This window comes from Pyrgilauda ruficollis, unplaced genomic scaffold, assembly GCF_017590135.1.
Source record: "Pyrgilauda ruficollis isolate IOZ18807 unplaced genomic scaffold, ASM1759013v1 scaffold105, whole genome shotgun sequence".
In the NCBI taxonomy this organism is placed as follows: Eukaryota; Metazoa; Chordata; class Aves; order Passeriformes; family Passeridae; genus Pyrgilauda; species Pyrgilauda ruficollis.
The window spans coordinates 663059-690548 of NW_024508656.1; the positions used below are offsets into that span (position 1 = coordinate 663059).

The 27490-nt window shown below is 51.2% G+C and overlaps 1 protein-coding gene across 3 annotated transcripts; it reads right to left on the minus strand.

Annotated features, from left to right (window-relative positions):
• Positions 1-1913: 1913 nt before the first annotated feature.
• ETF1 (eukaryotic translation termination factor 1) lies at positions 1914-27399 on the minus strand. Of its 3 annotated transcripts, XR_005955363.1 has the most exons (11): positions 14994-15008; positions 13705-13880; positions 12801-12940; positions 9422-9560; positions 8338-8528; positions 7716-7845; positions 7187-7342; positions 6598-6662; positions 5325-5472; positions 2747-4010; positions 1914-2712 (listed from the first exon to the last, which is right to left on the minus strand). XR_005955363.1 is itself a non-coding variant. In XM_041470104.1 (10 exons), exons 2-10 carry the CDS (start codon positions 13865-13867, stop codon positions 3928-3930), a joined length of 1215 nt encoding a protein of 404 aa, XP_041326038.1. In that variant the 5' UTR covers positions 13868-13880; positions 27384-27399; the 3' UTR covers positions 1914-3927. The 3 variants fall into 3 exon arrangements, 2 of the variants coding, with proteins under 2 accessions (XP_041326038.1, XP_041326024.1); XM_041470104.1 differs by lacking the exon at positions 14994-15008 and adding an exon at positions 27384-27399 and having other exon boundaries at positions 1914-4010; XM_041470090.1 differs by having other exon boundaries at positions 1914-4010.
• Between the last annotated feature and the right edge of the window lie 91 nt (positions 27400-27490).

Below are 27490 nucleotides of genomic sequence, written 5' to 3' on the forward strand. Positions count from 1 at the left end.
TTTGGACACAGAGCAACCCAAGTGCACCTGGAACAAAAGCCAGGCAGCAGCAGAGCTGCTTTCTGAAGGTGAAAGCGACCCAGTGACCTGATCCTGGCAGCTGAAAGGAAGAAAAGTTTCACCACATCATCCTTCCATGGGTGAGGAGCTGCTGGGAGAATTCCAGGTGCCAGGCACTGAGGGGACCCAGCACACCCAGACACAGCTGTGCTCTCACTGAAACGTGCAGGGGAAGAGTCAGGAACTAGCCAAGATCCAAGAGCAGCTTCCAAGCACTGCTGTGACAGTGGAGCAGAGCTCTGGGCATCCCTCCACAGCAGCCAGACCGCACTGCTCCTGCTCCCTCTTGGATTGCACAACTGGAAAGCAGAAACCAGGCTTGGTGCTGCCAGTAAAGGGTCAACTGAGAAATATTTGGAATTTTATTAAGCAATACCTGCTCGTGCCTGGCTGCACCAAGTGGGGAGACTGCAGGAGCAGTTCTCTGCAGGCAGCAGCTTCCCCTGACTGCATCAACTGAAGGGATTATTTTTATATTTTTAATTTAGTGCTGAGCTCAGATTGATGCCTTTACCTACACCAAAAGCTGAACAGTATCACTTTTATGTACCTGGGTCACACACAGCATGAGATTTGTGCATCACTTTTGTGTCTGCTCCCGCAGAAACCTCCCATGTCCAAAATTTGGGAATCCAGAGAATGGACAACAAGCCAGGCTGTCCCATCTGGCACAGCTGCAGATCAGAGACTGTGTGAGGCAGAGCGCAAGCTTGGAAGCCCCAGCCCCCAGGAATAACTCTGCACAAGGCCAAGTGTGACAGCAACCGGCCAAGAGCCTCACACCCAAATCCTGCTGCTCCCACAGAAGGTGCTCAGACTCTGTCAGAGAATCTCAGCTAAGCAACACCTGCCAAGAGGAGATTTCAAGCATCCTTTAAAAGCCCTGATACTAATGATGTCGCTCACAAATTGCTGGCCCAGCTGTGGAGGAGGCAGGTGCTCCCTGGTCAGCCAGGGACACACATGGGTTGGCCACAGGAGAAGCCAGAGAGGTCAGGGCAGGCCCATGGAGCCAGGACCCTTCTGTCCGGGTTGGCCCAAGAGGCAGAGTAGAAAAGGCTTCGTAAAAAGAAACCCACCCATTGGGATGTTAAGGGCAGGGTGCTGCTGCTGCAGGCTGTCCTTCCTCTGCCTCAGGTGTTCAGAGCACCCCAGGTAAAACTCACAGCCCACCTGGCTTCAGACTCTTGGATTTTTCTCCCTCCTTCTGAGGTCACAGTTTTCAAAGAGCAACTGAGTGTGCTGGAGAAACACAGAACCATGGAATCACTGAAAATCCCTCCCAGCCCATCGAGTCCAAACTGTGCCTGATCCTTGTCCCCAGCCCAGAGCACTCAGTGCCACCTCCAGGGATGGGCACTCCAAACCCCCCTGGGCAGCTCCTTTCCATGGGCACCCTTTCCATGGGGAAATTCCTGCTGGTGCCCACCCTGAGCCTGCCCTGGCCCAGCCTGAGGCCGTTCCCTCTCCTCCTGTCCCTGTTCCCTGGAGCACAGCCCGACCCCCCCGGCTGTCCCCTCCTGTCAGGAGCTGTGCAGAGCCACAAGGGCCCCCTGAGCCTCCTTTTCTCCAGGCTGAGCCCCTTCCCAGCTCTCCCAGCCTCTCCTGGGGCTCCAGCCCCTTCCCAGCTCCGTTCCCTGCCCAGGACACGCTCCAGCCCCTCCGTGTCCTTGCTGCAGTGAGGGGCCAGAGCTGGACACAGCCCTCAGGGGCCTCAGCAGGGAGAAACATCCAGAAACACAAACTGAGCTGTGAAAGAGTTGCCTCCAACCTCCAGCCCTGAAGCTGGCACCGAGCTGAGAGCAAAAAGCAGGAGTTTCCTGGACTAGAGAAAATAAACCAGGAGTCTGTACTATATTCTTAAATATGGTTTAATACTCTTCTCCATTTCTGTACATCACAACACCAAGATATCACTGCTTGGGATCTCTCTGCAGAGGCTATATAGTATGCGAAGGCTAGGATCTCCCACCCCCACTGAGTGTGTTTGCATGTGTAAGTGTAATACATATCAGTATATATTGATATACACATCAATATATAATGCAATATATATCACTGAAGAGAACACATTGATTAAAGAAATACAAAAATTTGGCATCATTTCCAAACTTAAATAGTAAAAATAAAAACTACAAAAAGGAGCTGCATACCCTAATGTATCATGTGAAACAACAAGCAGTATATTCAAAAATGTAAATTTACAACCAATTTTTGTGGTCTTGTCATGTCACATTAGACCCATTTACAATGGCAAAATCCAGAACATACTGCTGTGAGGGCCAGGGCTGTGCTCAGCCCTGAGCAGACCCAGCCCCATCTCCTGGGAGAGATTCCAGCTTGGATGTGAGGACGACAGTGAAGCCGCCGGTCAGGGTAGGGACCAGGGGGACAAATGGTATTGCTCACAAGGACAGGAATTTTGGACCTCAAACAACAGTGTGGCAGAAATTTGAAGAGAAGCTCCCTCTGTTCAAGTGAACCAGGACAAGAGGCAAAGGTTTGCAGCTGGAACAGGAGCTGCTCCTGAGGGAAGCACCGGGAGCCACGCTGCGAGAACCCCCAGGGAGGGAGCAGGACCTGAGCTCTGCTGGGCCACTGCTCCCCTGGGACAGGACCTGCCCTTGTGTCACTGCTCCCCTGGGACAGGACCTGCCCTTGTGTCACTGCTCCCCTGGGACAGGACCTGCCCTTGAGCCACTGCTCCCTTGGCCTGCATGGCCCCTGACCCCCAGAGTGTCACCAGCAGGCTGGACATACCCCAAGGATGAACTCCCTGATCTATGGATGCTCTGTGGAACAGGCAGGACACAAAGCCTGGGACCATCCAGAGGTGATCCTTCACCTCCTGAAGGGCACATCCCCACAGGACAGACACTGCTGGGAGCTGGGTGTTCCCAGGGCTATGCCAGTGCTCCACGGATCAGAATCAAATATTCCACACTCCCAGCACTAATTCAGCCTTCACTCCACTGACTCAGTATTCCTGTCAAACACCCACTTCCATTTAAGACCTGTGGGCTCAAATTCACATAATCAAGGAAACCTTACGCAGTCCTAAAGCAAAAAGAAAAACTTACTGAGGAACAAAAAGCCAAGTGTACCTTACTTCACTGAAATCTCATGTTTATTTTTGTCAAAACTGAAAAAAAAAAATTCCTGAAGGCTGCACTGTTCAAATCCAAATTAAGCCCAAGACTCCAGCAGCATTTTCATTGCAATCCATGAAGTGCATTTCCTAGTTTGTAAGAGCAGTGTTTCTGCAAATAGATTAAAGCACGTTCGGCTGGTGAGCCTCCCCAAACCATCAGAATTTGCAAGCCACATGTAATGAACCAGCACCCAGGTCAGTGCCTCCTCAAGCTTTTGAAGAGAATTATGGCTCCAACCTCGTTCCATTTCTTCTGCAGGCTAAGCTGAGAATGCCATGTAAATGGGTCACGGCGCTGCCAAATGCAGCAATTGATTTCTCCAATCAAAGTATAAAGAAACAAACCAGTAGGATCTTACTTCTATTAATTTTGGAAGGAAGAGGTTTACAGCAGTTAATGTATCATGAAGGTTAAAAAAATCATTTCCATAAAATACAAGAGCAACCAATTTCACCATTGAGTAAAAGTAAAAACTGGGATTCTTTTTAAATTAGTCCAAAGTGGCATATAGGAACTTAGTAGTTTGCTGCTGTACTGACACTATGACAAATCAAAGTGTAGGGTTTTGCTTTCTTAAATCCAAATGCTCGTGGATCAAGTTCTGGAAATGTTCCAATTCTAAGGCAGGGATCAGTTGTGTATTCCACCATGAGTTTGCTCCTTGGGTTGGATGCTGGAGGGGCGAGGCACGTGTTGCCGGACCCAGCTCGACTACCTAGTAGTCATCAAGGTCAAAAAATTCATCGTCTCCTCCTTGGTATTCCATGCCCTGGAAGTCCACCCGGTACCGCAAGATACCTGCCAAAGAAACAGCCTTTAGCTTCCCCAGCATTCCCACAGACACAGCTTCCCCAGCCCTGCTCCCAGAGCTTCCCAGTCATGTCCGCCTGAGGTCTGGCAGCGGACAGGCAGCTGCACTGAGAAATGCCACGGGGAATTTAGTGCCCAAAGGAAGATGCCCAGCCTGGCCAGCTTCCTCCTGGAAAAGCTGAGCCTGTTCTAGGGCTGCATCTCCACAAAACACCAGTGGCACATCACTGCTCCCAGTGTCACTGCTCAGATCCAGGCCTGGCAGTAAAATCCAGAAGGCAGCTGGCACTGCAGCTATTTTTACAATGCAATAAAAGCAGGATTTAGTGTCTGTTTTCCTCTTCCCACCCCAAACACCAACGCAGGGGTTTGGAAATCCTGTATCCCTGGCATAATTTACTGAGGTGAAGGAGATTTTCAAGGACATTTCCTTTCAAGCCTACAGGGCATGGGAGCAAAGAGGATGCCACTACGCAAAGAGGCTGGATCTGGCAGGAAATGAGAGACTGGAATCACAAACCCTGAAAACTTAGAAACCTTGCTCCTTATGGAGCCAAACAATCCAAGATTCTTTCCTCTTGACTGGTGTTCTCTGGGCCCTAGAAATTCCCCTTTACAATGCACTTCTCCCTGGTTCACATCCACCAAAGCTGAGCACAGCCAGTGGCACAGCTTTGTCCTGGAACCCCTGCCCAGGCAGGACATGGAGCATGGCACTGCTGTGGCTCCACCTGCCCAGGGTTTGTCAGACTGGCACAGGAACCACCCGCGCCTCTGCCAAGCGTGGCTGATGCTCAGTGAGCTCCAGAGCAGGACTGGCTTTCAGAGGCCTCACTGCTACAGAGGATGGACTAAAAATACTTCTCCTTTGAAAAGAAGCAGAAGATGAGGGAGCGAAGTACAGGGAGGCTCTGAGAGATGAGCAACAGCTCCAAGTGTTTCAGGAACAGGGCTGGGGGTTGTCAGAGCCCCCAGGCAGGGCACGGGTTGCCACCAAACAAACCCCTGTGCAGACAGAGCCAGGCAGCTGGGGCCCTCCTGAGCTCCAGCAGCTGCACAGGGGGACAGCCCATCCCTGAGCCCTGCACAGGACACAGGCATTGAGGAACACAGCTGGAAGTGACAGGGCCCAACATGGACCACCATCCTGCTGGACAGGGAATGAATCCACCCTGGTGAACACAACTGTTTCTCAAACTGGTTTCATGACTGACAGGAATAAGATTAATCCCATTCGTGTTAGCATCAGATTATCAAACCAACGGCTAAACAAGACAAACACATTTTCCTCTTGCAGTTTACCTCCAATTCCTCCAAATCCTTTCACAAATTGGGATCCTTCTTGTGATTTGTCTGTAACAATTTCCAAGGTTGCTCCAAATTTCTTGTAGTTGTTTGCAAACCACTCCAGGAGGGGCATACTTTCTATGAGTTCATGTTCCTGCCCAGTCTGTGGAGACATTGGAAGGGAAAAATAAATAATAAAACCCTGTTACAGTCATTGTGTGTTCAGTACTGAGAAAATCCCTGCCAAAGTTGGTTCCATGGCTTTGTCTGTTGTAGCAGGGACAGCAGCCCTCATGCTCCACAGGGACATTCCTGGGGGAAGGCATTCCTGGCACAACTGCACCAGGCAAGGACAGGCACAGCTCCTGGTGCTACAAAATTAATCATTGACAGTGTTTTGGCCCTCTAATACGACATTTAGTGCAGAAGCAGGAGAAAAATTGCCTTGATTCTTCTGCTCCAGTGTTACTCCATGCCACATTTCAGCTTCACTGCTCATTCAGACTTGCTCTGTCCCCTGCACAGATTGCAGCCCCCCCATCCAGCAGGCCCTGTTCCCAGGCAGGAACACTGATCCATGCAAGCACAGAGGCAAAAGGCAACATTTTCTAAACAGGAAGTGCAGTGATTATTGTGAAACAGAAACACCTCACTGCAGATAACACTGCAAACCCTCCATGCACAGCAGGGATTGGCAGTCCTCCCTCCAGAAGGGAAAACAGCTGGAAATGGCTCCCAAGCACAACCCAGGTGGGACAGATCCCCACCCTTTGGCAAGGGACACTTTTCTCCCCAGTTTATTCAGCAAAGTAACACAGACCCCTGGTCCACGAGGGCTGTTTGACCTGCACAGACAGGAAATTCAGGCAGTTCCCCGTGTCAAATGCATCCCAAAGCAGACACTGCCTTGACACCTGATCCAGGTCACCATCCTGACCTCACAGTGGTTGTGCACAACCAAATCAGTGCCTCGTAAGCAGGCATCAATGGTTCTGGGGCCTTGCCTGCATGGTGGCTACCAAACCCTTGTAGGGGATGGTTTGGTGGTGGTCAAAAATCCCACACTGTCCATTTACACAACCTTGGCATCGGCAGCAGGGAAGACTGGAGAAAAGCAGGTGTAGGATCCAAGGGGTTACACAGGAAGAGCCACAGCTTCCTGCCCTGAGGTGTCACTGAGTGCCAGAAGGTCACTGTGCTCAGGTGCTTGGGACAAACTTAGCCCAGATGTCCAGAGCTCTGCATCAACACACTGAGAACAAGCCCAGAAGCCCCAAAGCTGAAATACCTCCTTGTCTGTGAAGTGGGATTTATCCTTCTCTTGCTCTGGTGTCAAATACAGGATCTTCTCCTCTGAGAAGGGAGGAAAAAATGATAATATTAGTTTGGGTAAGGCTACAAGATGCAGTTTAAAGACAGCAGGAGATCGAGCACAGCCAGCAACTAGAACACAGAGGGTCTGGGCCCCACCACTGCCTGCCTTCCTCTCTAAAGCTCTGTGAGCAATACCACAGGGCACAGCAGCACAGAGCAGCTGCAGAGCCAACACAGACGGGGACAGGTCCTGCTGCAGGCCCAGGAATTGTGTTTCTGGACACAAGGTCATCTCAGTCTCCCCTGTGGTATCACACTCACAAAGCTGGAAGGAGGTTCCGGGCTGGCCCTGAGACCAAGTGCACTGGAATTCCCTTTGTGCACTGGAACCCTGCTCATTCCAGCTTTTCCCCCAGAGGCTGGGAAACCTGCAAAGTAACACAGACCTACACAACATCCCTGTGTTCAGATGTCCTCAGGGAGCTCCTCCAGCAAACCCATCCCAGTGAGGCAACTCAGGTGTCAAACCCTGAGAGCTTCCAGTGTCCCAGAGCACCACGTACCCTCCGTGCCTTGGCAGTGCAGGACGTATCTCATGATATCCAGGTTTTCATAGACTATCAGGATCTCTACTGCTCCCATTTCCAAAGCTTTTAGTGTATCTTCCACACCAAAGCAGTACTTCCCCGTGTCCTGGCTGATCTCATCGAAGTATCGTCCTGCAGGGCACACAGAGCCTGCCATAAGCATGCAGCACAGCACACACACCTCACACAAGCTTCATCTGAATGCAAGAAACTGTGAGAAGCAGCTGCCACCAGAAGGCCTGGAACTAAGGGGATCTCTCATGGAAGGACAGAGAAGGTCCAACAAGTCTGGTGTGGAAAAAGAAACCAACCAACCAACCCCCATCCCCCACAAGCCATACCAGCACTTGAGGTGTCCAGCTGGCAAAAAGAACTACTGCAAGTCCCACTCTCAGCCAGCACAGCAAGGCTGGGGCAGAACAAGGGCACTGCCAGAAGGGTGAGAGCAAGAGCAGCACCTGTGCCACACACCTGGCTCAGCAGGAGGCTGCAGTGCATCACGTACCTATTAGCTTTTTCTCTTGGATGAATTTCACATTGGAGAGGACCTCAGTTGACAACTCAATTGCTTGATTGAAGCCATTTTCTCCTCCATATGAAATATCAACTAGTTTGAGCACTTTGGATTGCAACCGCTGAACGAGAGAAGGAGGAGACAGGAAATCATAAATCCACCCCAGAGCAAGGCTGTCAGACTCCTCACCCTGCCATGGGAGTCACTGCTCTTATTACTGCACTTCACCTGAGGCAGAGGCAGCTCTGAAGGCACAGTACTGAACCACAGTTTTCAGGCTACATGGACCAGCCATTAGGTTTACTGGAGTTCAACTCCAATAAAGCTTCTGCTTTAGATTTGTGAACACAAAGAATGTGAATGCCAGTTCCAAACCAGGGAGGACAGATTTCTTATTAGCCCTGTTTCAAGAACAGGAGCTCTCAGCTCCTTGCAGGAGGTATTAGGAATGGGAGACTTCTTTGGATACATCACATTTTTAGTTTGATCAAATCTCTTCAGATGCCAGAATTACATTCCTCCGGAGTAGCATCTTGTATCAGATCTACTGCTACAATCACCCTGTCCCCACTGACACTCAAACACGGGGGTTTGCTCAGAACAGGCCACTCACCTGATCAAACATGTCAGATTGACTCAGCTCAGTTTTGAAGTCGGCCGAGCCAGCGAGGACGAGCCCGGCCACGTTGACCTTGTCCCCGGAGATGAAGAGCTGCACGGCCGTCTCAGCCACCTTGCGCACGTAGTTGTGCCTCTTCTCCATGCGCAGGCGGGCAAAGCGCAGGGCAGACTGACCTCCTCTGCCTGCAGGGAAGGACAGGGCAGCCATGGGGGAACCACTGCATGCCAGCAGCATCCTCAGGACACAGCTGGCCTGGAATAACCACAGCCAAGGGCAGCTGCAGCCTCCTGAATTCAGTTTGCCACGAGCCGAGGCAAGGGCTGCCATGGAACACTCAAGAGAATAGAGGGGGTTCATTCCTACCAGGAGATTTTTTCTCCACAGAGGAAAATGTTTCTTTTCTTTCTGTAAAGACTCACAACTCTGTAGAAACTGAACATCTGAGCACATTCTCTCTCCCTGCACCTTCAAGAGAAGCCATCTCCTCTATACACTGCCTTAAACACTGCTGACGCAGCACAGCCCAGCAGTCTCTGCTGCACAGCCTCACTGGGGGCAGTGTTTTTGTTTCATTTTGTCCCATCCCACTCTACAAAGGACAAGGCCAAGAGTAACCAGCAGACAACTTGCTGAATTCATCAGTGGCTGGCTACAACACAGCAGCACAGAGTGGAACTTGAATTTTCCTTGCTTCATGAGGCCCCGTGCTTCCTGCAGAGAGCAGCTCGCTGCTCCTCGCTGTGGGGCACACACAGCACCAGCACATCAAACCTTAACGACCCCACTGAGTGGGATTACTGCCTGCGCTACTAATACTCAGTTACAACTGTCCCAAAACCAAGGAAATGGTCAAATACAGCAAGAAATAAAAAGTGCCGCTTCTGAGATCAACTGCATATTACTGTGATTCATTAATTCTGACAGAAGGCTCAGACTGGAGGCTTTGCTGTCAGATTCCAAGGGAGCACAGACTTGAGCAGATCTAAACCCCCACAGGCCAAGTTCCCCACTTCCACCCTCCCATGCCAGCCCGGGACAGGCTGCTGCCCTCAGCAGAGACAGCCGAGTGCGTTACCGTGCTTCTTTGGAAGATCCACAGTGAATTTGTGCAGCACTTCCCGTGTGTTTCCTTGGAGAGTTCCGAAGAGTGCCCCGCTCCCATCTATTACAATAAAGCCAAACTTGCTGTCGTCGGAGAGCAGCGCCGTGAGGGCCTGGAACAAACAGAACACGTGAGGGCCAGGGACAGCACAGCCCCTCATGGCTATACTTTCATTAATGAAGTGGAGGAAAACCAGCACATTCGGGAGCTGTAACTATTCCAGATCACTACAGAATCCCAGGATTGTTTGGGTTGGAAGAGACCTTAAAGACCTTCCCCTGCCACGGGCAGGGACACCTTCCACTGTCCCAGGCTGCTCCAAACCCCAGTGCCCAGCCTGGCCTTGGGCACTGCCAGGGATCCAGGGGCAGCCACAGCTGCTCTGGGCACCCTGAGCCAAGGCGTGCCCACCTTCACAGGAAGGAATTCCTTCCATACATAATCCCATCCCACACATAATCCCATCCTATACAACACTGTCAAGAGCACAGAGGAAACTGAAGTTTAATTCTGATCACAATTTCCCAGCTCTGCCAGTTCCCCACCTGAGGTCACGGGCAGGTGTGACAGCAAAACCCTGGAGATGGGCTCTGGAGAGTGTGAAGTGAAAATGGATCCCACCTCTCTGAGGCTGCCTCACCTCTCTGGCTGGCACAACTGGAGCAGTAATTCTCCTGGTATTCCAGCCAGGAAAGCAGAACTTGCTCAATTCATTGTCAGTTCAGTTTTGTAGTCCAAAGCATTGACACAACCTCCCTACCACCACTACTGGTCTGCTGCACCTGCTGACTTCAAGTCCCACAGGCAGAATGATGAAATAAATCTACAGTGGCTGTGGCAAATTCAGCCTTACAGAGCACAAGGAACAGCAGCAATAATAGTCCTGTGCATAACTGGCTGTGGAGAAGACAGCCAGAACATTTGCTGCAAAATGAAGTTATCCTTCAATTTTCTTTCCTTTAAAAAAAGCAGCTGAATATTTCCCATAAGGTCATTTAAGTTGCCTAACCAAAACACAGAGCAGTATCAAGGTTTTTGAGTTCATTTTGCCCAAGCACCCAAACTCTGCACTCCTTTCTCAAGGCAGTCTCTCAGCTGCTGTTCCCTCAGGGGCTGTCTGAGTGGGCAGAAACATCCAGCACGCACACACACACACACATCCTGCTCACTTACACATGCCCAAAAAAGCAATAGCCAGAATCCTCTTTCTGGCTGGCAAAACCACATCAGTAGGATGGGGAACTTGTCAAAACTCCAGATTGCTTCAAGTCACCAGTTTAACACTGAAAGTGATGGTGCTGGGTTACTGCACGGGACCTTGAGCTGCCTGCAGGGCTGTCAGCCTGATTATGGGGCTGAACAGAAAGGATCAAACCCATCAGTCATCCTCTTCCAAAATCCACACAACCCAGGATGCAGCTCTCAAGCTTAGAAGAAATGGAGGCTAAGGTTTAATGGAATCTCCTGGCCAAAGTAAATATTCTGTATTAATTCCTCAGCAATGGGATGAATGAGAGGAGGAAGTGGCATATTACACTGCAATCTATTTAGCTGGGACTGAGCCAAGCAAAATGTGTGACTGGAATGAATGCTCCAGCCAAGGTATCAAAGTAAGTCATTGTAAATCCTGCCCCTCAGACACACATCAGGGCTCACAGACCCCTGGGGGAGTTACTTCAGTTTCACACAGGCAATAAAATATCTAGAAGAAATCTTATCAGATGCTCTTGCCAGGCAGCACATGACTACAGCTCTGATTTCCTCATTTCCTCTTATTTTCATACAGTACCGATGATCAGCGATTCCCTGATCAGCTCTGGCAGCAATTGCACTGTTTGACCTGTCAAGCAGCAAGGGACCATTGACTTTGTTCTGCTCCTTCAGCCTGGACTGAGCTTCCTCTCTGCAGCTGTAGCCCAAAGGTGAAGAGCAGCCCTTCCTCCTACTCCTTCCCACCCTGACTTTCCAGGAAAGCTGTGGGTGCCCGAGCAGCTGCCCTGGCTGACAGCTCAGCTGGGGGAACCACGGGTTCAAGGCTCTAGAGCCAGAGAGGGGGACAAAGGCAGAGCTCACAGCCCCCAGCAGGCTGCTCCAGCCCCAGCTGACTCTGCAGTGCAGGCAATCCCCAGGGAAATAACCCCACACCCAGGGGAGAGCACAGAGCCTGTGGAGGGAGGGGCTGGCAGGGGTCCCATCATCAGGAGCAGCAATTCCCACAAATTCCCCTCAGGTCACTGTCACCTGTGGTGAGCAGTGCCACACACATGCACCAGTGGATTTGCAGCTGCTCCTGGGAACAGCCAGCTGGGCACTTCTGTATTGAATCAGTGCCCTGAGGCAGCAGCTGCAGAAGAGACCAAATGAATCCATCTCCTGACAGGGCAGGAGGAAACCCAGCACTCTCCCACTGCCCACAGCAGCAGGACAAACACCTCCCTGGGCCTGACATCCTGGCTCTCTACTGAATTCTCTGATCTGCCTCTTGTTTTCACTCATCTATGGACACAAGGACCCAGCAGAACTCCAGACCTGTGCCTGTGAGCAGGTTTTCATTCCTGGGAGGTCGAAGGCATGTTGGGATTTCATCTTTTATGGGGAGACAGAATAGAAGGGATGGACCTCATCTGTGCAACAAGCACACCTTTCCCTGCTGTACTCCTGCCCTCTGGAAGCCACTTATGGATCACATCTCCACAGATCCAAACAGACAAGCAGAACTACATCACTGGAGGGCCTGCCAAGCCCATGTCAGATGGGTCTGACAACAGGCAATTAAGTCTCAGGCCACACATTTATCATGGGAAACATCAAGGACGTGAGGCGTGAGGGGCACTGCAAACATTGAGACCTCTGCACCTGCCAGAGCCAAAACAGCCTCAGAGGCAATACACTGACTGCTGTAATCCACATTTCTTTAATATGCCTCAAACCATTCATTTAACTTAATTAGACGTTGGATAAAAATAATCCCACTTCCCCCCAGACAGATGAGGCACATGCCAGTTCTCCATCAAGGCTCTCAGTTAACACATCTGATAGCAAGACTGGCAACACTGATATTATCTTGGCAGTATTTTAAAGCCTGACTTGGAATAGTATCTATGGGCCTCTGTGGTTAAGAAAAAAACCACCCTTCCTCCAGTTACAGAGAGAAGCTCCTGTCTGTGGGTTACACAAACTCAGGGTTGGGAGGAGCTGGGCAGTCCCTCAGCTCCTTCCAGCAGGCATTCCCCATCTCTGGCAGTCCCAAGCCATCCAGTGGCCTCCCCAGGGCATGTTCCTGCTGCTCTCCTGGCTCAAGCACAGTGGGGCTGTGCCCAGACCTTGGCTCCTGCAGTGGGGGAGTCCTTACCTCCGTGTGGAATTTGTTGTCACACAAATACAACGATGTATTGATTGGTTTGAAAGGTTCAAAGTCAATGTTGACTTTCTTCTCTTTTCCTTCTTCTGTCACAATTGTTCCACAGTAAACAACCAGACCATTTGGAGGTACTACAAACAACACAATGCAGGTTTAGATCACCAAGGAATGTGGCAATGTACCCATCAAAAACTGACTGCCAGCCCTTGAGACTCGTAGCAGAGTTGAAATTCAAGATCCCAAACTTTTCATTTTCCCTTTTCCCCACCTCATTCCCCCCCAAGTCCCTACAATGGTACACAAAAAACTCATTTAGTGTGCCTGCAGCAGACATGCACCTGCCTGTTAAACCCATGAGTTTGCAAGCTCACAGCACCCAGAGAAAGGCTGAGCAGCCCCTGAAGCCTTGCTGGTCCCCACACAGGGATCTGCAGAGTGGCCATCCCGGGGAAGGGCACAGGCCAGTGCAAAAGCAGTAACAATGCACTCTTCCAGGGCTCATCTGAGATGGCCTGGGTCTGTTCCCCCGAGAAGCATGGCAGCTGCTCAATGCCATGCTTAAGGCACACAGAAGTTTTTGCTTGATAGAAAATTGCTACTTTAACACAAATGAACTATTGTAGAATATCCATCTCTTAAGCCTGGCCAAGTTTAGCAGAGTCAGCACTACAAACAGAATCATGACCCCACTCCTTAAAAACAAGGACCACCTTGCTATTCTAGTCCCTAAGTCCACCCCTGAAGTAGCCATCCAAGGGCAACATACCTGGAATGTCAGTGCAAAACAGCAGCACAGGCCAACAGATTTGATTAGCAGAAAACTGCATAGTGCAGGAACTTAAGGCTGCTTCCAAGAAAGGGAAGTGTGCCAGCATCCATACAAGCTAGAAGTTACCTTTGTTATAGAGTTTCAGTCTTTGCTGTACAGATGTAATGGCTCCCAGTACTGAAAGGCGATTCACTCTGGACTTTATGTTGGAGGCAGTGCCAAACTCGTCCGCTAACATTTTTGCCACTCGTGAGATCTGGTCTTTGGGGGGAATGATCAACGAGATCATGCTGGTACCATTGCTGGGGAGGGAAAAAAGGGATGTGAGCAGGCAGCAAAGCAACAAGCACCGTCACACCATGTCGCACAGTTCTCTCCTCCCTCCCCCAAGGACGCTTCTTCACTGTCACTGGTGTAATTCCCCTTCTGCTGGACAACAATGGGAGAGGAAAGAAAACAAAACCAAAACAGGCTCTTTCTTCTTCAGTGCTCAGCCTCTACCAAGCAAGTCCTCCAAAAGCTGCTTGCTTACTCTGGGTTGCTACATGAGAAGAAAGAACACATGTACAGACCAAGGGCTGCACAGACCAAGGGCTGTGAGCAGAAGGAATGGAAGCAGCTCCCAGCACAGATTATTTAAAACAATGCAGCCACATACTTCAAGGACATCTTAGAGCCCATTTAATTTGTTCTCAGACAGCTGGAGCACTGAGCAGCCCAAGTGCTGTCTTTACATGTTGTTTTACTCAGATTAATACAGAAAACTGAACTGGAAGGATCCCTTTGTCACAGTGAGTCTTTTCTGCTTTCCCTCTATCACTTTTCTCCCCAGAGCAGCTCATCAGCTCTGGCAGCTGCTTTAACTGAACCCTGCTAAGCACACACTGCTGCTTCACCAGCACCAACCCCAGGCATAGAGTCAGGAGATAAGACCCCACAAATCACAGAACAGGCTTAAATTGAAGGAAAATAAGTTTGATATTCGTTTTTCCTAGGGCTTTGGGGCGGGTCCTGCAGAAATCTTAATCCCCAAAGCTGCCTTGTGGTTCAAATCCACCCAAAGCCAAAAGGAAAACTGGGGAAGTTCCCATCTGCCTTCCAGTAGGTACCTCCCATTTGCCATTGAAGTATCCCAGATGTCCCAAGTGCTGCCTCTGCATTGTCTCAGATTTAACCCAGACCTCAAGCTTCCCATTAGAGTAATGGCATAAAAATCAAATCCCTCATGGTATCCTCCAGCTCTCTCAAGGGCAAACCAGCTAAGCTCTGTGAAAAAGCCTCTTCTCAGGATTCTGAGTCAGAGTGCCAACAAAGTGCTTTTCAGACATCAAACCTAAGGGTTTTGCCCTTTTACATTTCTTATGGAAGGAGCCTACCCCAGTCTCTGCTCGCTGCTGTTTCAGGCTGTCACATACCAGTGTCCTGCTGAAGTGTTTGGGCTACAGAGGCAGCAGGGAAGTGCTTTAAAAAGCATCTCTTCATTAGCTTCTTTACACAAGTTGTACAGCCCTCTCCCAAAGATCCTCAATCCAGGCCAAGTTGAAATGCAGGCTGGTAGGTCACATAAGTCCTTGACCTTAAAGACAACTAATTGGTTTTAATATCTGAGCTCCCATACACACCAATAGAAGTCACAAAGCCACACTGGCCCACGTTACTCCCAGGAGGAGCTCTGAGCCATGCTGGCGGCTCTCAGGCTTCCAGGTCACCCCAGCCAAGGATACTCCACAGCCCACTCAATTAAAGCAGTTACCCACCCCAGTGCATGGCACCAGCCTTAGGGGACAGATAATGGCTATCATTCCCAGCAGGCTCCTTTGAGCAACAGGCTGATCAGAACGAAAGCAACTCTCCCACTTTTGTGGAAGTAGCACTCCTGAGTTATCGTCTCCTCTCAAAGAAGAAAGTCTTACAAGTTCCCAGAGATTAGAAAGCTCTGCCTATCACACCTAACTTCCTGCATCCCCTAAGGGCATCTCAGTGTGGCAGGTGGGAGTGGGACTCTTACACTCCTTGGGCACTCCATGGCTCTCCTGCTAGGAAGAGATTGCATACAATTTTTCCTGAATTGAGGACAGAGGGGAAAGAGCAGGGAGTGAGTCCTGTCACAAGCTGTCTGGAAGAAGAGCCCAATCCCCACGGCTAAAAACTCCTTACAGGAATTTGCAGAGAGCAAGAAGGCCCCCCAAGCCTCCTTTTCTCCAGGGTGAGCCTCCCCAGATCCCTCAGCTGCTCCTCACAGGACTGACTTTCCAGATCCTTCCCCAGCTTTGTGCACAGCAAAGAGAAAGGCTGGGTGTGCACTCCCAAGAGCAATTCCTCAATAAAATGTCATTTGAAAAGCTCCCTTCAGTTTTCAAATGCAAGTTACCCTCCTCAGATGCCAGCCCCTGGCCTTGTGCTGTGTTCCACTGCCCCAGAACCACTGGTGCCAGCACAGAGCACCCACTGGATCCTGCTGGGGCTTACTGATGCTACACAAAGCACCTCATCCATCAGGCAGGGTCACAGCACTGCTCCTTTGGAACACCCCACCCGAGGTAACACAGCGGCCTTCACAAGCCTCGGTGATTTATTACTGCAAACAAACAAATTAAAAGGGCCTCAGAGGATGCACTCCCCCTCATTTAAATCTCCAACTAGTTCAACACAGCACAGTACTGTGCCTGGGCCAATCCTTCAGCAAATTCCAGTCTGGATTTGTATCCAAAAACACCTTCCACTACCAACATCAAGTGCACTTCTCAGGTTTGGCATGCTTCACCTCTATTTACACAGTCAGAGCTATTTCAGGCTCTAACCAATTCCTGCAGAATCCAGCAAAACAGCTGGCATGCAGCTTGCCACAGGAGCAACATTCCAGGCTGCTGGAAGCCTAGAGCATGAGGAACCAGCCAGCTTGTCACCATGTCCCCAAGCACCCAGCATTCCAAGGGATCACTAAACAAGCAAACAACCAAAGACTGAGACCAGCAAGACACCAGCTGAAGCAGATGGGCACCAGCACTCAGGGTGGCTGCAGAACTCCCTCACATGCTGCCAACACCTTGTTATCTGACCATGCAAGAGCAGCTTTCCTCTCTCAAAGCAAGCTTGTACCTGTCTGTGACCCTAATGCTGTATGGCAGGGTCTAAAAAACCCTGTGGTGCATCTGCTAAACTCACCCCAAGGAGACAAAACGCAGCAAAGAGTTTCTAAGAAAGCTGCTGTTCAAAAACACTCAGGAAAAAAATAGGCTATTCTGCAGAGTAAGGTAATTTCCAAGTCTCCTCTGGGTCTCTGCAGCCTCAACAAGACAAAAGGTATTTCTGCAAATCCCACCCTGTCTCCTCTGGAGGTGAGGGTTGCAGAGCACACTTACCTGGGAATGAGGTAAGGAATTTCCCCATAACCATCCTAAGGCCTCCCAAAAGGGAGCACAGCTGCACCACATCCCTGCTATGGGGCACAACCAAGTGATCTAGTGAGATGAGAGGCACTGCTTACACGGGCAGCTCGGGGTCAAACGTGCCAGGAGCTGGGTCTGCCCTGCATCACCCACAGCCCTCCTGAAGAAAGCATGGATCCCATCCCAGGCTATATCCTGATTTTTTGGACCAAGCCAAGCCAGGGGCTTGCAGAGCTCCAGCCAGCTGCTGTCCCTGTTCTGGCCAAAGAACTGCCAGTGCCATCCCAGGGCAGGATGATCGAGATGTTTGGGATGGAGGGAAACAGCATCCCAGCCCACAGGCCAGCACCACAAGTGCCACTGCTCAGGGGATGGGGGCAGAGGAAACAATCAGGAGCATGAGGGGCACCTGCCCACACACTACAAAGAACCAAGGGGGCAGTTCAGTGCCAGCTCTGGAGAGGCAGAAGGCCTGCTCTGCCAATACTGCTCATGGTGCCAGCCCTGCCAGCACTGGGCAATTAGCTCAGATTTATCATCACCTGCCATGAGCAGCATTAGGTATCTCTAGGAGAGAGGATGAGGATCAAAGCTCCAACTTTCCCACACCACAGCAGGTGAGCTCAAGCTTTCTCCCACAGTGTGCTGGAGGGCTGTTTGAGGGAAGCAAAAATAAGCACATTTCGCTCTTTGGAGACAGCAAGTCCCTCAGAAAATCAAGGCTTGTGGCTAGGACAGCCTTTTATTACTAAAACTCCAGTGTTACTACAGTTGGAATTTCAGACAAGTGTGCCACCAAACAGCTTTCCCAGACACAGAGAGACCTCAGAGCAACTGCTGACAAGTGATCACAGCGAGTGGCAGTGTGGGCAGCGCTGAATCACCACTAACCCAGTCCCCAGAAACTGCAGGGGAGCCGTGCCACTCCTGCAAGCAGCTGCTGCGGCACCTGAGCGCTCCTTTCCCTGCCAGGAGAGGAGGGATCACCCAGGAGCCCTCCCTGTGCTGTGCGTGCAGGCCAGGAGAATGGCTGGGTCCCTTCCAGGAGCAGGAATGGCCCAGAGATGCTGGCACCAGCTGGGTCCTTGTTCCCAGCCCACACCAAGCTTGGTACCAGGAGCGGGGCCCTCCGTGGACGTGCTCTGTGCTCCAGCACGAGGGAGGCACCAGAGCAGGAGCCAAGAGCACAAAGCAGGCACTGCACCCATCTGGGATAGGCTGCCACATGCACCCCGTGGCTGCTTTCCATGACAGCTGCCAGAGGAGCCTCCTGCTCTGGGTGGCCATCTCCCCCTGAAGGGCTTTGTCACCACGTTCCTACCATCCTGCCATCAGAAGGAACAGCTGAGCAGATCCTTAGACCTTCAGCTTTCAGCTGGTACTAAACAGTAACGTAGTGGTTTTCTAAAATGCTCCTACCACCTTACACAGCGCTGTGCCACTGAAATGGGTCCTGCACTGCCACTCCCCAAACCAGCAGCACCCACCACAGCTCCTCTCCACCCGGCAGACAACCACCAGCACTCTGAGGAGGAGCAGTCAGTCAACCTGTCTCCTGCAATTTGGGCTGTGAGCTGGCACGGGAGAGCATTAATTTCACAGCCTGCTATATAAATAGCAGTGACTGGCCTGCCCTGTGCTATCAGAGAAGACCTGACAAACAGCAGCTGAGCTTTAGCTGTTCCACAATGAAACATTTCACACTAACAGCACACTGTGGAATGGGGGATACAGAGGCAAGGGAGGGCAGTCATTCCCTAGGACTCAAAATGGGCTTATTTTTACAGGGCACGGCTTCACGAGCATCCTGCTCTCCCCAGGAACCAGGGACAGCATCAGGCTTGTGTGTGACTGCCAGAGACTGGCAGGAGCACAGAGCCAACAGCTCCCAGATAATCTGATCCCAACCACATTCCACAGCCAGGAAGCTTTCTATGAAACTCTTGCCACACACTGCTCCAAGCCACGGTACCTTCCCGAGGTAACCTCTGCTGCTCTCCACCCAGGACTGTGCATTACTGGGCAGGCACAACATATCCCAAGGAGCCCAAGCTGCCTGGACAGCCAAGGCTATCCAAGTTATGTGATGGCTAAAGCAGTTCCATGTGCAGCCAGCTGCAAGGCAGATGCCAGAAATATCACTGCAATTCAAGGCACAGCTCCATCAGGTACATCCCAGAGGTGCCAAAGAGCTTTTTCTGAACCAACACCCAAGCTGCAGGCACATGGCACTTCAGTGAAGGACTACACTCAGGGCACACAAAATCAGTGATGTGAGGAAAGAATATCTGAGGATTTTTCATGCTGTACCTGAGAAGTGTCCTTTGGAACAGGCAAGTACAAAATTGCTGGTTTGTGTTCCCTTACAACCCCCAGGCCATCAGACACTCCCCACTCATCCTGCCCTGTGTGCAAGAGCACTGACCTTGCCAGAGGGAAGTTCTACACAGTCTTGCAACTTATGAATTATGGCTGTGAAACAAACAGGTCACAGCTGTGCTCATTAAAGACTTAATGTCTTTTAATAAGACAAAGCCTTCCTCAAACACAAAGTGGCTCAAGTCCACTTGAGATGCCAAATCTGAGCTGCACAACTTTTCCTGGAAAACCTGCTAGGAAAGAGCAGGGAATCTCAAGAGTCCAGGATCCCTCAGAGGCCACATCACCTGAAGCCAAAGACTGCACAGCCTGTAAGAATATCAGTGGAATGCTCTGCAATAAACCCAGCAAACACATCTCAGCCTAACTGCTGCTTGGAGGCACCAGGGTTTTGTGATGCCTCCACCAGAAGCAGATGAACTCCCCCTCCCTGCTCAGCCCATGGGCTTCGAGCACAGCAGGAGCAGCACACGAGCACTGCAGACACCCAGCCAGAGCACACAGCATGCGAGCTGAGTGGGACCCACCACAGCTCCTCTGAGGTTTAATGTGGAGCTGAGCCAAAAGCCAAGCAGAACTTTGTAGAGCACAATTTCAGCAGGAACCTCACAATCCCCCAGAGGCATCCTGCATTTCACCCCAGCATGCAGCAGAGCTCTGGATCATCTCCTAAAAGGCGACATGAATACAAGTCATTCCTCAAAGGCTTCCATGTCATCCAAAGAAGGGTTTGAAGGTATGGAAGGGACCAGTTCCCATGCAAAAGGCAGAGTTCACCTCTCTGGATCCACTGACACCTCAGAAGCAGAGAAAAAGGACAAGATGGGGGCAGGGTGGGTATGAGAAGAGTATTTGCAGAGTCAGGAGACCAACTAATTAATTCTTCAGGAATCCTTTTCAGCATAAGCATTTGGAGAAATTGAGCCCGCCTCCTCCACTGAATTGAAGAAACACCCCAGACACTGAATTCCTCCATCAGCCTCTGAATGCCACCTCTCCCCTGGACAAAGGAAAACCACTTAACTGCACAGCATGAGACCGTGCAGCTATTCCACCATGGCTCACACAATGCCAGGCTCTCCTGCTGTAGTCCTGCTCCAAAGCCCACGACAGGCATCTTGTACATCATTCTCCTCTAATGCTGGCAGACTGGATAGAAAAAGCACTTCGTGTAACCAGAACCAGCTTGAAGCAGACACTCAGACTGTCCTGGAAAGGTATCCTGCCCTCCTACCCTCACCCACCAACCTTCTCAGAGAGGAAAGCCCTCTTTCACACTCCAACCAAGCTCTGAGTGCCAGCCAGGGAGAAAAGCACCCAGCCAGAACCCACCCTGGAAAACACAAGTGAGTCTCATTTCCTCAGCGCACCTCTGGCTCCAGCAGCCAAGGAAAGCTTCCCACAGGGAGGCAGCAAATGGCTGCTCAGCAAAGGAGCAGAGGCAAGCCTGGCCAGAGCCTGAGCAAGGGTCAGGTGAGGCAGTACTTCCCCCTGAGCAGCCGCCGGCCGCCTGCCAGGAGCTGCCTCCTGAGCTCAGCCTCCCTCACTCCCAGGACACAAAGGAGGTGAGACAAGAATCAGGTCACAGACTTCTACTCCTTCACACAGCACAGTTTAGCAGCTCTCTGTGTCTGAGGGCTGCAGAGGTAGCAGGTGACAGCGAGCCCTTGGCCCCTGGGCCACCACGCACCACCTGCCCAGAGGGACATGTCAGCAGCTCCGTCCCCAAATTGGGGCTGGTTCTGATACTGCTGTTCAGGCCACCACCAGCACCCCCATCCCACATCAGACGTGCAGCTCCAGGAGCAGATCCCAATTTCATCCCAAGCACTGAATCAGCACAAGTGCATCCTGCACAGCCCTCGGAGAAGGTGAATCAATGCCTCTCCAAAATCCTTGGATCAAAGGCAACACACCACGAAACATAATTGCATAGGCATGTTTTGAATAGGCCTTACTGGCTGCATCTGACCTCATGCAGAAAGCCCGGATGCCCAATTACTGGGAAGTGGAACAGACATTTCTGCACTTCAGATATTTGTGACTCACTGGGAGGCTCAGTTTTGCCACAGCTCCCCTGCTCTCCCTCCTCGTTCTCCAATTATTAATGCTCCAAGTTTAAAAGACTTGTTGCATTATGCTAATGGGCCATTTGGGTACAAGATGTACACTGAGGGACTGAAACAAATCCAGATTTGCTTATTAAGATGCTAATGCCCCAGAGCTACATGGGAATAGGTGGCTAACAGGAGCGAAAAGAAATCCAGTTGCCACAAAGCCAAAAAAGTCTGTCCTCTTTTGAGGTGCTTGTTCCCATCTCCTACCACGTCATTCCTCAGGGGCTCATTCATTAGCTCGATGTGAATGATGATCTGTGCATGAATCACACTGCTCACTAATGATTCACACAGTTGTAAAAGAGGTACCAGGCTGCTGAACAGCCACGGGCTGTCAGACACTCGCTGGAGTTCTGATCCAGAGCCACTTTTCCAGCTCAGGTCATCCTCAGCCACTTGCTAGTGAGCTCTCTCCAAACAGCACTTCCTAATTGTCGCTGCAATTCAAAAGGAACAGGTACAACAGGCAGGTGAGAGCCCAGGAAATGTTTTACAACCATTAGACTGAGGCAACCAGCAGGATGTCAACAACCCTTTGGACATTGTCCCTGGCTTCAGCTTCCCTGGCTCCTCTTCCCACCTGGCACAGCTTTCTCAGACCTCCCACTCTGAGCACCACTGAAACACAAGACACACTGCTTAGCCCTGAGAGATCCGCCCTGCCTACATGAAATTCACATTCAGCTACTACCCCAGCACTGTGGACACTGGCAGCCTGAAGAGGTTCAACAGAGCAGGGAAATGGTGTGGAAGCAGCTGCTGTTCATCCCACGTGGTTTCCTGCCACAGTGCCCTCAGCTCTCCCTTCTGTCCTGGACTGTGTCTATTCCAGCCTCTCTTCAAACACCTCCTCCCTCTCCTCACACCAACAGAAGCAAAAGGCAGTATTAGCATTATAGCCTCTACCTCTCACAGAAACATGACCTCCTTTAGGAACTCCCCCTGCCACAGGCAAGATGAGAAAGCACAGCTTGGAGGAAGCAATCTGCCTTGGGTAAGAACTTAAACCACAACCTCTTCCCCAAACACTCCACACTGAGGTCAGATCACCAAGTCAAAGCAGAAAACTCACTGTCAGTAAAGCTCAATTCCTGCAGACCCACCTGCTCCTCCAGCCCTTGTCCCATCCATGCCTCACACCTCCCAGAGTGTGACAGCCCAGCTCAATTCCAGCTGGAGCAGGACATTTCTACAAGAGAGGGCCACTGGAGACACCAGCTCACAGGAGACATCCTCAAGCCTATCCCATGACTGGCACTAGCACAACAGAACAGCACTGCAACCTAAGTACCACAGCACGAGATGGAAAGCCAAGGACCACCTTGGCATGGCTCTGCCCTTCCCAGATGCACCAGCTCACCCAGGCCTGGGGCAAGGCCTCCATCATACCCCCCATCCTAAGGTGAAAGCTGCAGAAACAGCTCCTATATCAACAGTTAAACTGACCCAGAGCTCAGGTCCGAGGAACAGCCACAACGACAAACAGATCCTGATAAAGAAGGCAAGGAAAGAGATCTGCTGCCAGGCTGGGAGCAGGGGAGGGAGCCTCTGGACTGACACACCTCTGGTAGTGCAGGCAGACACCAGTCAGTGCTGACAGATCTCACCAAATGCTCCTCCTGGTGTGTGACACCCCCTTGAGTCAAGAGAGCTGCTCTGGTACCTGCTTGGGCATGGTGGTGGTGTCACACTAAGCAAGAGCACAACCTGAATCTGCTGTGCTGTGTCTTGTATGGAGCAGGAGAATCCATGCTGGAGTCAACTCAGCTACCATACTGTCCCACAGTTATCCCAGCACAATTCCACCTCCACCACCGCCAGCAGAACAATCCACTCACAGCTGAGTGCTGCAGGAGCTCTGCCTAAGTCAGGAGGGAAATACAGCTCACTCAGGCATCATGAGAGAATGCCAGCAGCATGGTTTCCCAGGACTTAGTCCAAAAGAAACTGGGAACAAGGCAAAGCTGCACAGGACATAGCTGTCACTGACCCCAGTCATCCCCTGACTGCCCCCCAGCAGCAGAGCTGCCGCAGCTCTGCCCACAGTGGTGCTAATTCACAGCCAGGTGGGCTCCCAGACCACTTCTGGAAAGGCCCACCATCCTCACAGTGGAACAGGCTAAGACTACCTTATTCCCCAGAAGCATCAGGTTATCCAAGCACATCTCAGCCTTGCCAAGCTGCCCAGTTCCAGAGCAGCACCATCCCAGCACATCCCAGAACAAGGTGTTGAGAAGTGCAGCCTCCTGCTCCTGTTCCACAAGGCTGGGAAACAACAGCAGCTTGAACCTAATTCCAAGGCTGGGCTTTTTCATCAGGACCAGCAAGACTCCAGACAGACTGCAAGAGAACCCATCTGCAAATGATGCTGGGCAAATCTTTTCTGTCTAAGCAACAGGTGAGCTTGTTGACCCTCAAGCAGGCCTATGTTCCATTTTCCAGGAACTCAAGCAGAACAATGTCTCTCTTTGCAGGAGACAGGCCTCTCTCCTTCATGGTCACTTCTTTATTTCTCTCACTTTCTGTTTCATCCATATAGCAGATGGAAGTCTCAACATGGCAGAATCCATAACCAGGCAGGAACTGCAACACTTTGCTTTCCTCCCAAGGCTCTGGAGACACCAAGACGTCCCATTCTCTTCCCATTTCTCCCTCCTCCAGCTCTGAAACATTTCTTCCAGTTACAACCAGAATAAGTTACTTGTTCAGACTTCGTTTCTGCATTTGCCCTATTTGACCCACCTTCCAGAGCACAAAATTTGGAAAAATGTTCCTCCCCACACCAGCCTCAGCTGTGTCTGCAATCAGTGCCTTCAGTGACACCTCAATCTTCGTCTCCTCTCTTCCTGTTTCAGTAAAATAACCAACAAGGGCTGCTGGTCCAAACAGAGCAAGCTCAGGACAGAGGAGATGTCTCCAAAGAGCACATTCCTGAAAGTTTTCCCATTGTTAGGGAGCTCCACACCCTGCACTCTCACCTGGGGTCTGGAAGCCTATCTGGCCATGGAGGTGTCAGTACCATTTGCAAGCAGAGATGTTTGCAGAAGAAAGCATTTGTAAGATATGGAGAAGTTTCCAAACATGATTCCAATGTAACATCTCAGGTCCTCTCCCAGCAAAGAGACTGCTTGTTTTGCTGATACTCGATTTTGCCAAGAGTTTACAGCTTAGATTAGCAGAAAACCCTGCCCATAGCCTAGCTAACTATTCAGAACTGCAGAGACCAAAGGAACAAAGAGGGATTGTCAGTTTAGCACTGACACTGAAAAACTGCATGAAGCAACAGCAGAAAAGCCCCGAGAGAGAGAGAGGAGAAAGGAAAATACAGTGGCTAATGCTGCTTCTACTTGGGCTGCTGCAGCTCCACAGAGAAATACACAGCTGCAGGTTCTGGGGGGCCCAGTGTTTTCCCAAATCTGCTCTACAAAACTGAACTGTGTACTGAAAGCAAAATGAATCCCTCAGTAGGGGAGAAGCAGAGAGGTCCAATCAAAGTCTGAGCACTCCGAGCTCTCAGAGATGCATAACAAAGTTAAACTTCTGACAAGGCTACAACTGGCCCATCAGGAGCCTTTTATTCCCATCCTCTTCTGGCCACAGAGGTTAATTGCCTGCAGTGCTGAACTGGCCCCTCTGCTCCTTGTGCAGAGCCCAGCTCCCCCCTCCACCTCACCAAATCAGAAACACCAACTCAGCCACCCTGTACAGGATCACACAGTTTGCAACTCAACTTTGGAGAGCTGGAAGGAGATAACTTCTGGTTTAGGAAGCAAGACACAGATAAGAGCTGCTTCTAGTCCCTGCCAGCAGAGTCAGGGCTTTGAGGTGGGGTCGGGGAGTTAAATTTTTTTTTTCATTGTTTTGAACTGACAGATTCTTTCCATAGAGATCAGTGAGAAAGCCAGATTTCCTTAGCAGGGCTGGGAAAATAACACAGGGCATTCCCACTAGGATGTTACCTCCAGGTCTGAGAGGCAGACCTACCCCTGCTGGCCTCTAGCTGATCAGCTTCTGGGAAAGGTGAGGTTTTAATCTTTCCCCTGGGTGCTCTGACCAAGCACTGCCCCTTTCCTCATCAATCCCATAAAGGCACTTCCTCACCCTCCTGCTCACCTGACTTTTGTTAACACCCTGCAGACTCCACTGAGATTTTACCACACGAGCTGGATCAGAGCAGAGGTGCCCCAACCACCACATGCCAAGGGAATGTCTAACTCCAGCTTCCTCCATTTCCCGTCCTTTGATCCCCTGCAGGAACAGCCAGCACACGAAACTGGGACACTGCTGCTGGGTCACTAATGGAGCACATGAGTAAGGGAAGGTGGGGACGCCAGCAAGGCCCTGGCCCTCCACATCACCTCCACCCTGCTGAAGGCTTTGCCCCCTAACCCACCCCAGAACAGGTCTTCCTACTCCACAGGAAGAGGAAGTGACTCTTCCAAAGGCCGGAAAAGCCTGTTCCACTGCCTCACACCTCCTGTGCCAGGGAGCCTGAGCCTGCTGGAGGCTGAGGCTGCAGCACTTCTTCTCTTCACTGCACCCAAACCAGGATAATTTTGGCTAGGCCTCCCTGGAAGACACTGAACCAGCATCACCTTGCTCAGAAAAAACTTGCTGGCACCAGCACTGCCTTCCTCAGGAGCTGGGTTGGCAGCTGGCACAGATTAAATTAAGGGACAGCAGCATCACCACATCCAGGACATGTGCTGGATCCAGGGGGCAGAGCTAAACTCCCTACACAGATCTGACTGTGCCTGCGGCACCTCTGCTGCACAGCAGAGCTGTTCCAGGGATCACTGGAAGAGAGAAGACAGGGAAGACACCTGGGTTGTGGCCCCAGGAAGCTGATACCACAAGAGACACCTGCCCTTCAGCCTCCCAGGAGCTCTACAACAACTGCTGGGACCTTCTCTGCAGCGGTCATCTATCCCAAACAACACGAGAGCTGACACTGAACTGGGCATAGCTCGAACCAGGGAGAGACAAAACTCCAACTCTCCATGTCCAAAACCCACTCAGGCTCCCTAAGTGCTCTTGTACAAAGCTATGTCACAAGCTCCAACAGATGCCTGGAGCTTCCCAAGCCCTTTCAGCTTCCTGGGACCCCTGTGAGCACAACCCGTGCTGCCACGCCATGCACAGGCTCAGCCCAGCGATCAGCTGGGGCAGCCAAAGTCCACTGTGCCACAGGGAAGGGCAGCCCGGGCTCTCCACTCCCTTCTCCCACCCACCATCCCTGCACAGCTGCATCATGAAACAGAGTAAAATATATTCAGGGAGACCTGTGACTCGGGGTCCCCTTCGACCTGGGTTAGTTTTCAGCTGAACGACTCCACGGGCTGACTCTACACACAGAGCAAGCACCAGCACTAAGGACATGGCAAGACAGCAGCTCGGCCTCTGCCAGCTGGCCCCAGGCTTTTGGGAGGGCCATAGAACGGTGCCAGTGCTGCCCCAGCTACAGCAACATCTGCTCAGGTGAGCCTGTGGAAACTGGAGCCACAAGGGTGGCTAAGGAGTGACCCTTCATTTTTATTTTACTAGGCTGTCTGCCGAGACACACTTTCTTTGCTATTTTACAGCCCCAGAACCTCGAAGTCTTGCAATTCCTCAGGCCCAAGAGGGTTCCCAAAGGATGGAACCAGCCACTACCAAGCTGCCCTCTCAAACAAGCACCTCTGGCATAGGGCAGGCTGCAGGAACAGATATTCTGGGGGAACAAAAAAATTAAAAGTGTAAGAATTAAAGAGGGATTAGAGACTTTAAATTTCCCACTGTCCAAACTTTGGAAGAGCTTACTTTCAGGGAAAGGGAACTGAGCACCTTCGCTGGGAGGGGAAGGGGTGAGAAAGATCAAACAACTGTCAGTAAGGAAAGCACTGAATAAGTGCTGCCTCAGCCCCTGCCTCCCTGCCCTTACCCCGCCGCCTTCCCGGCCCAGCCGGTCCCTTGGGAGCGGCCCAAGGCTGCACGGGGCACAGAGGAGCGTCTCCACCGGCTGGAATCCGCCTTTCGCGGGTGCCAGCT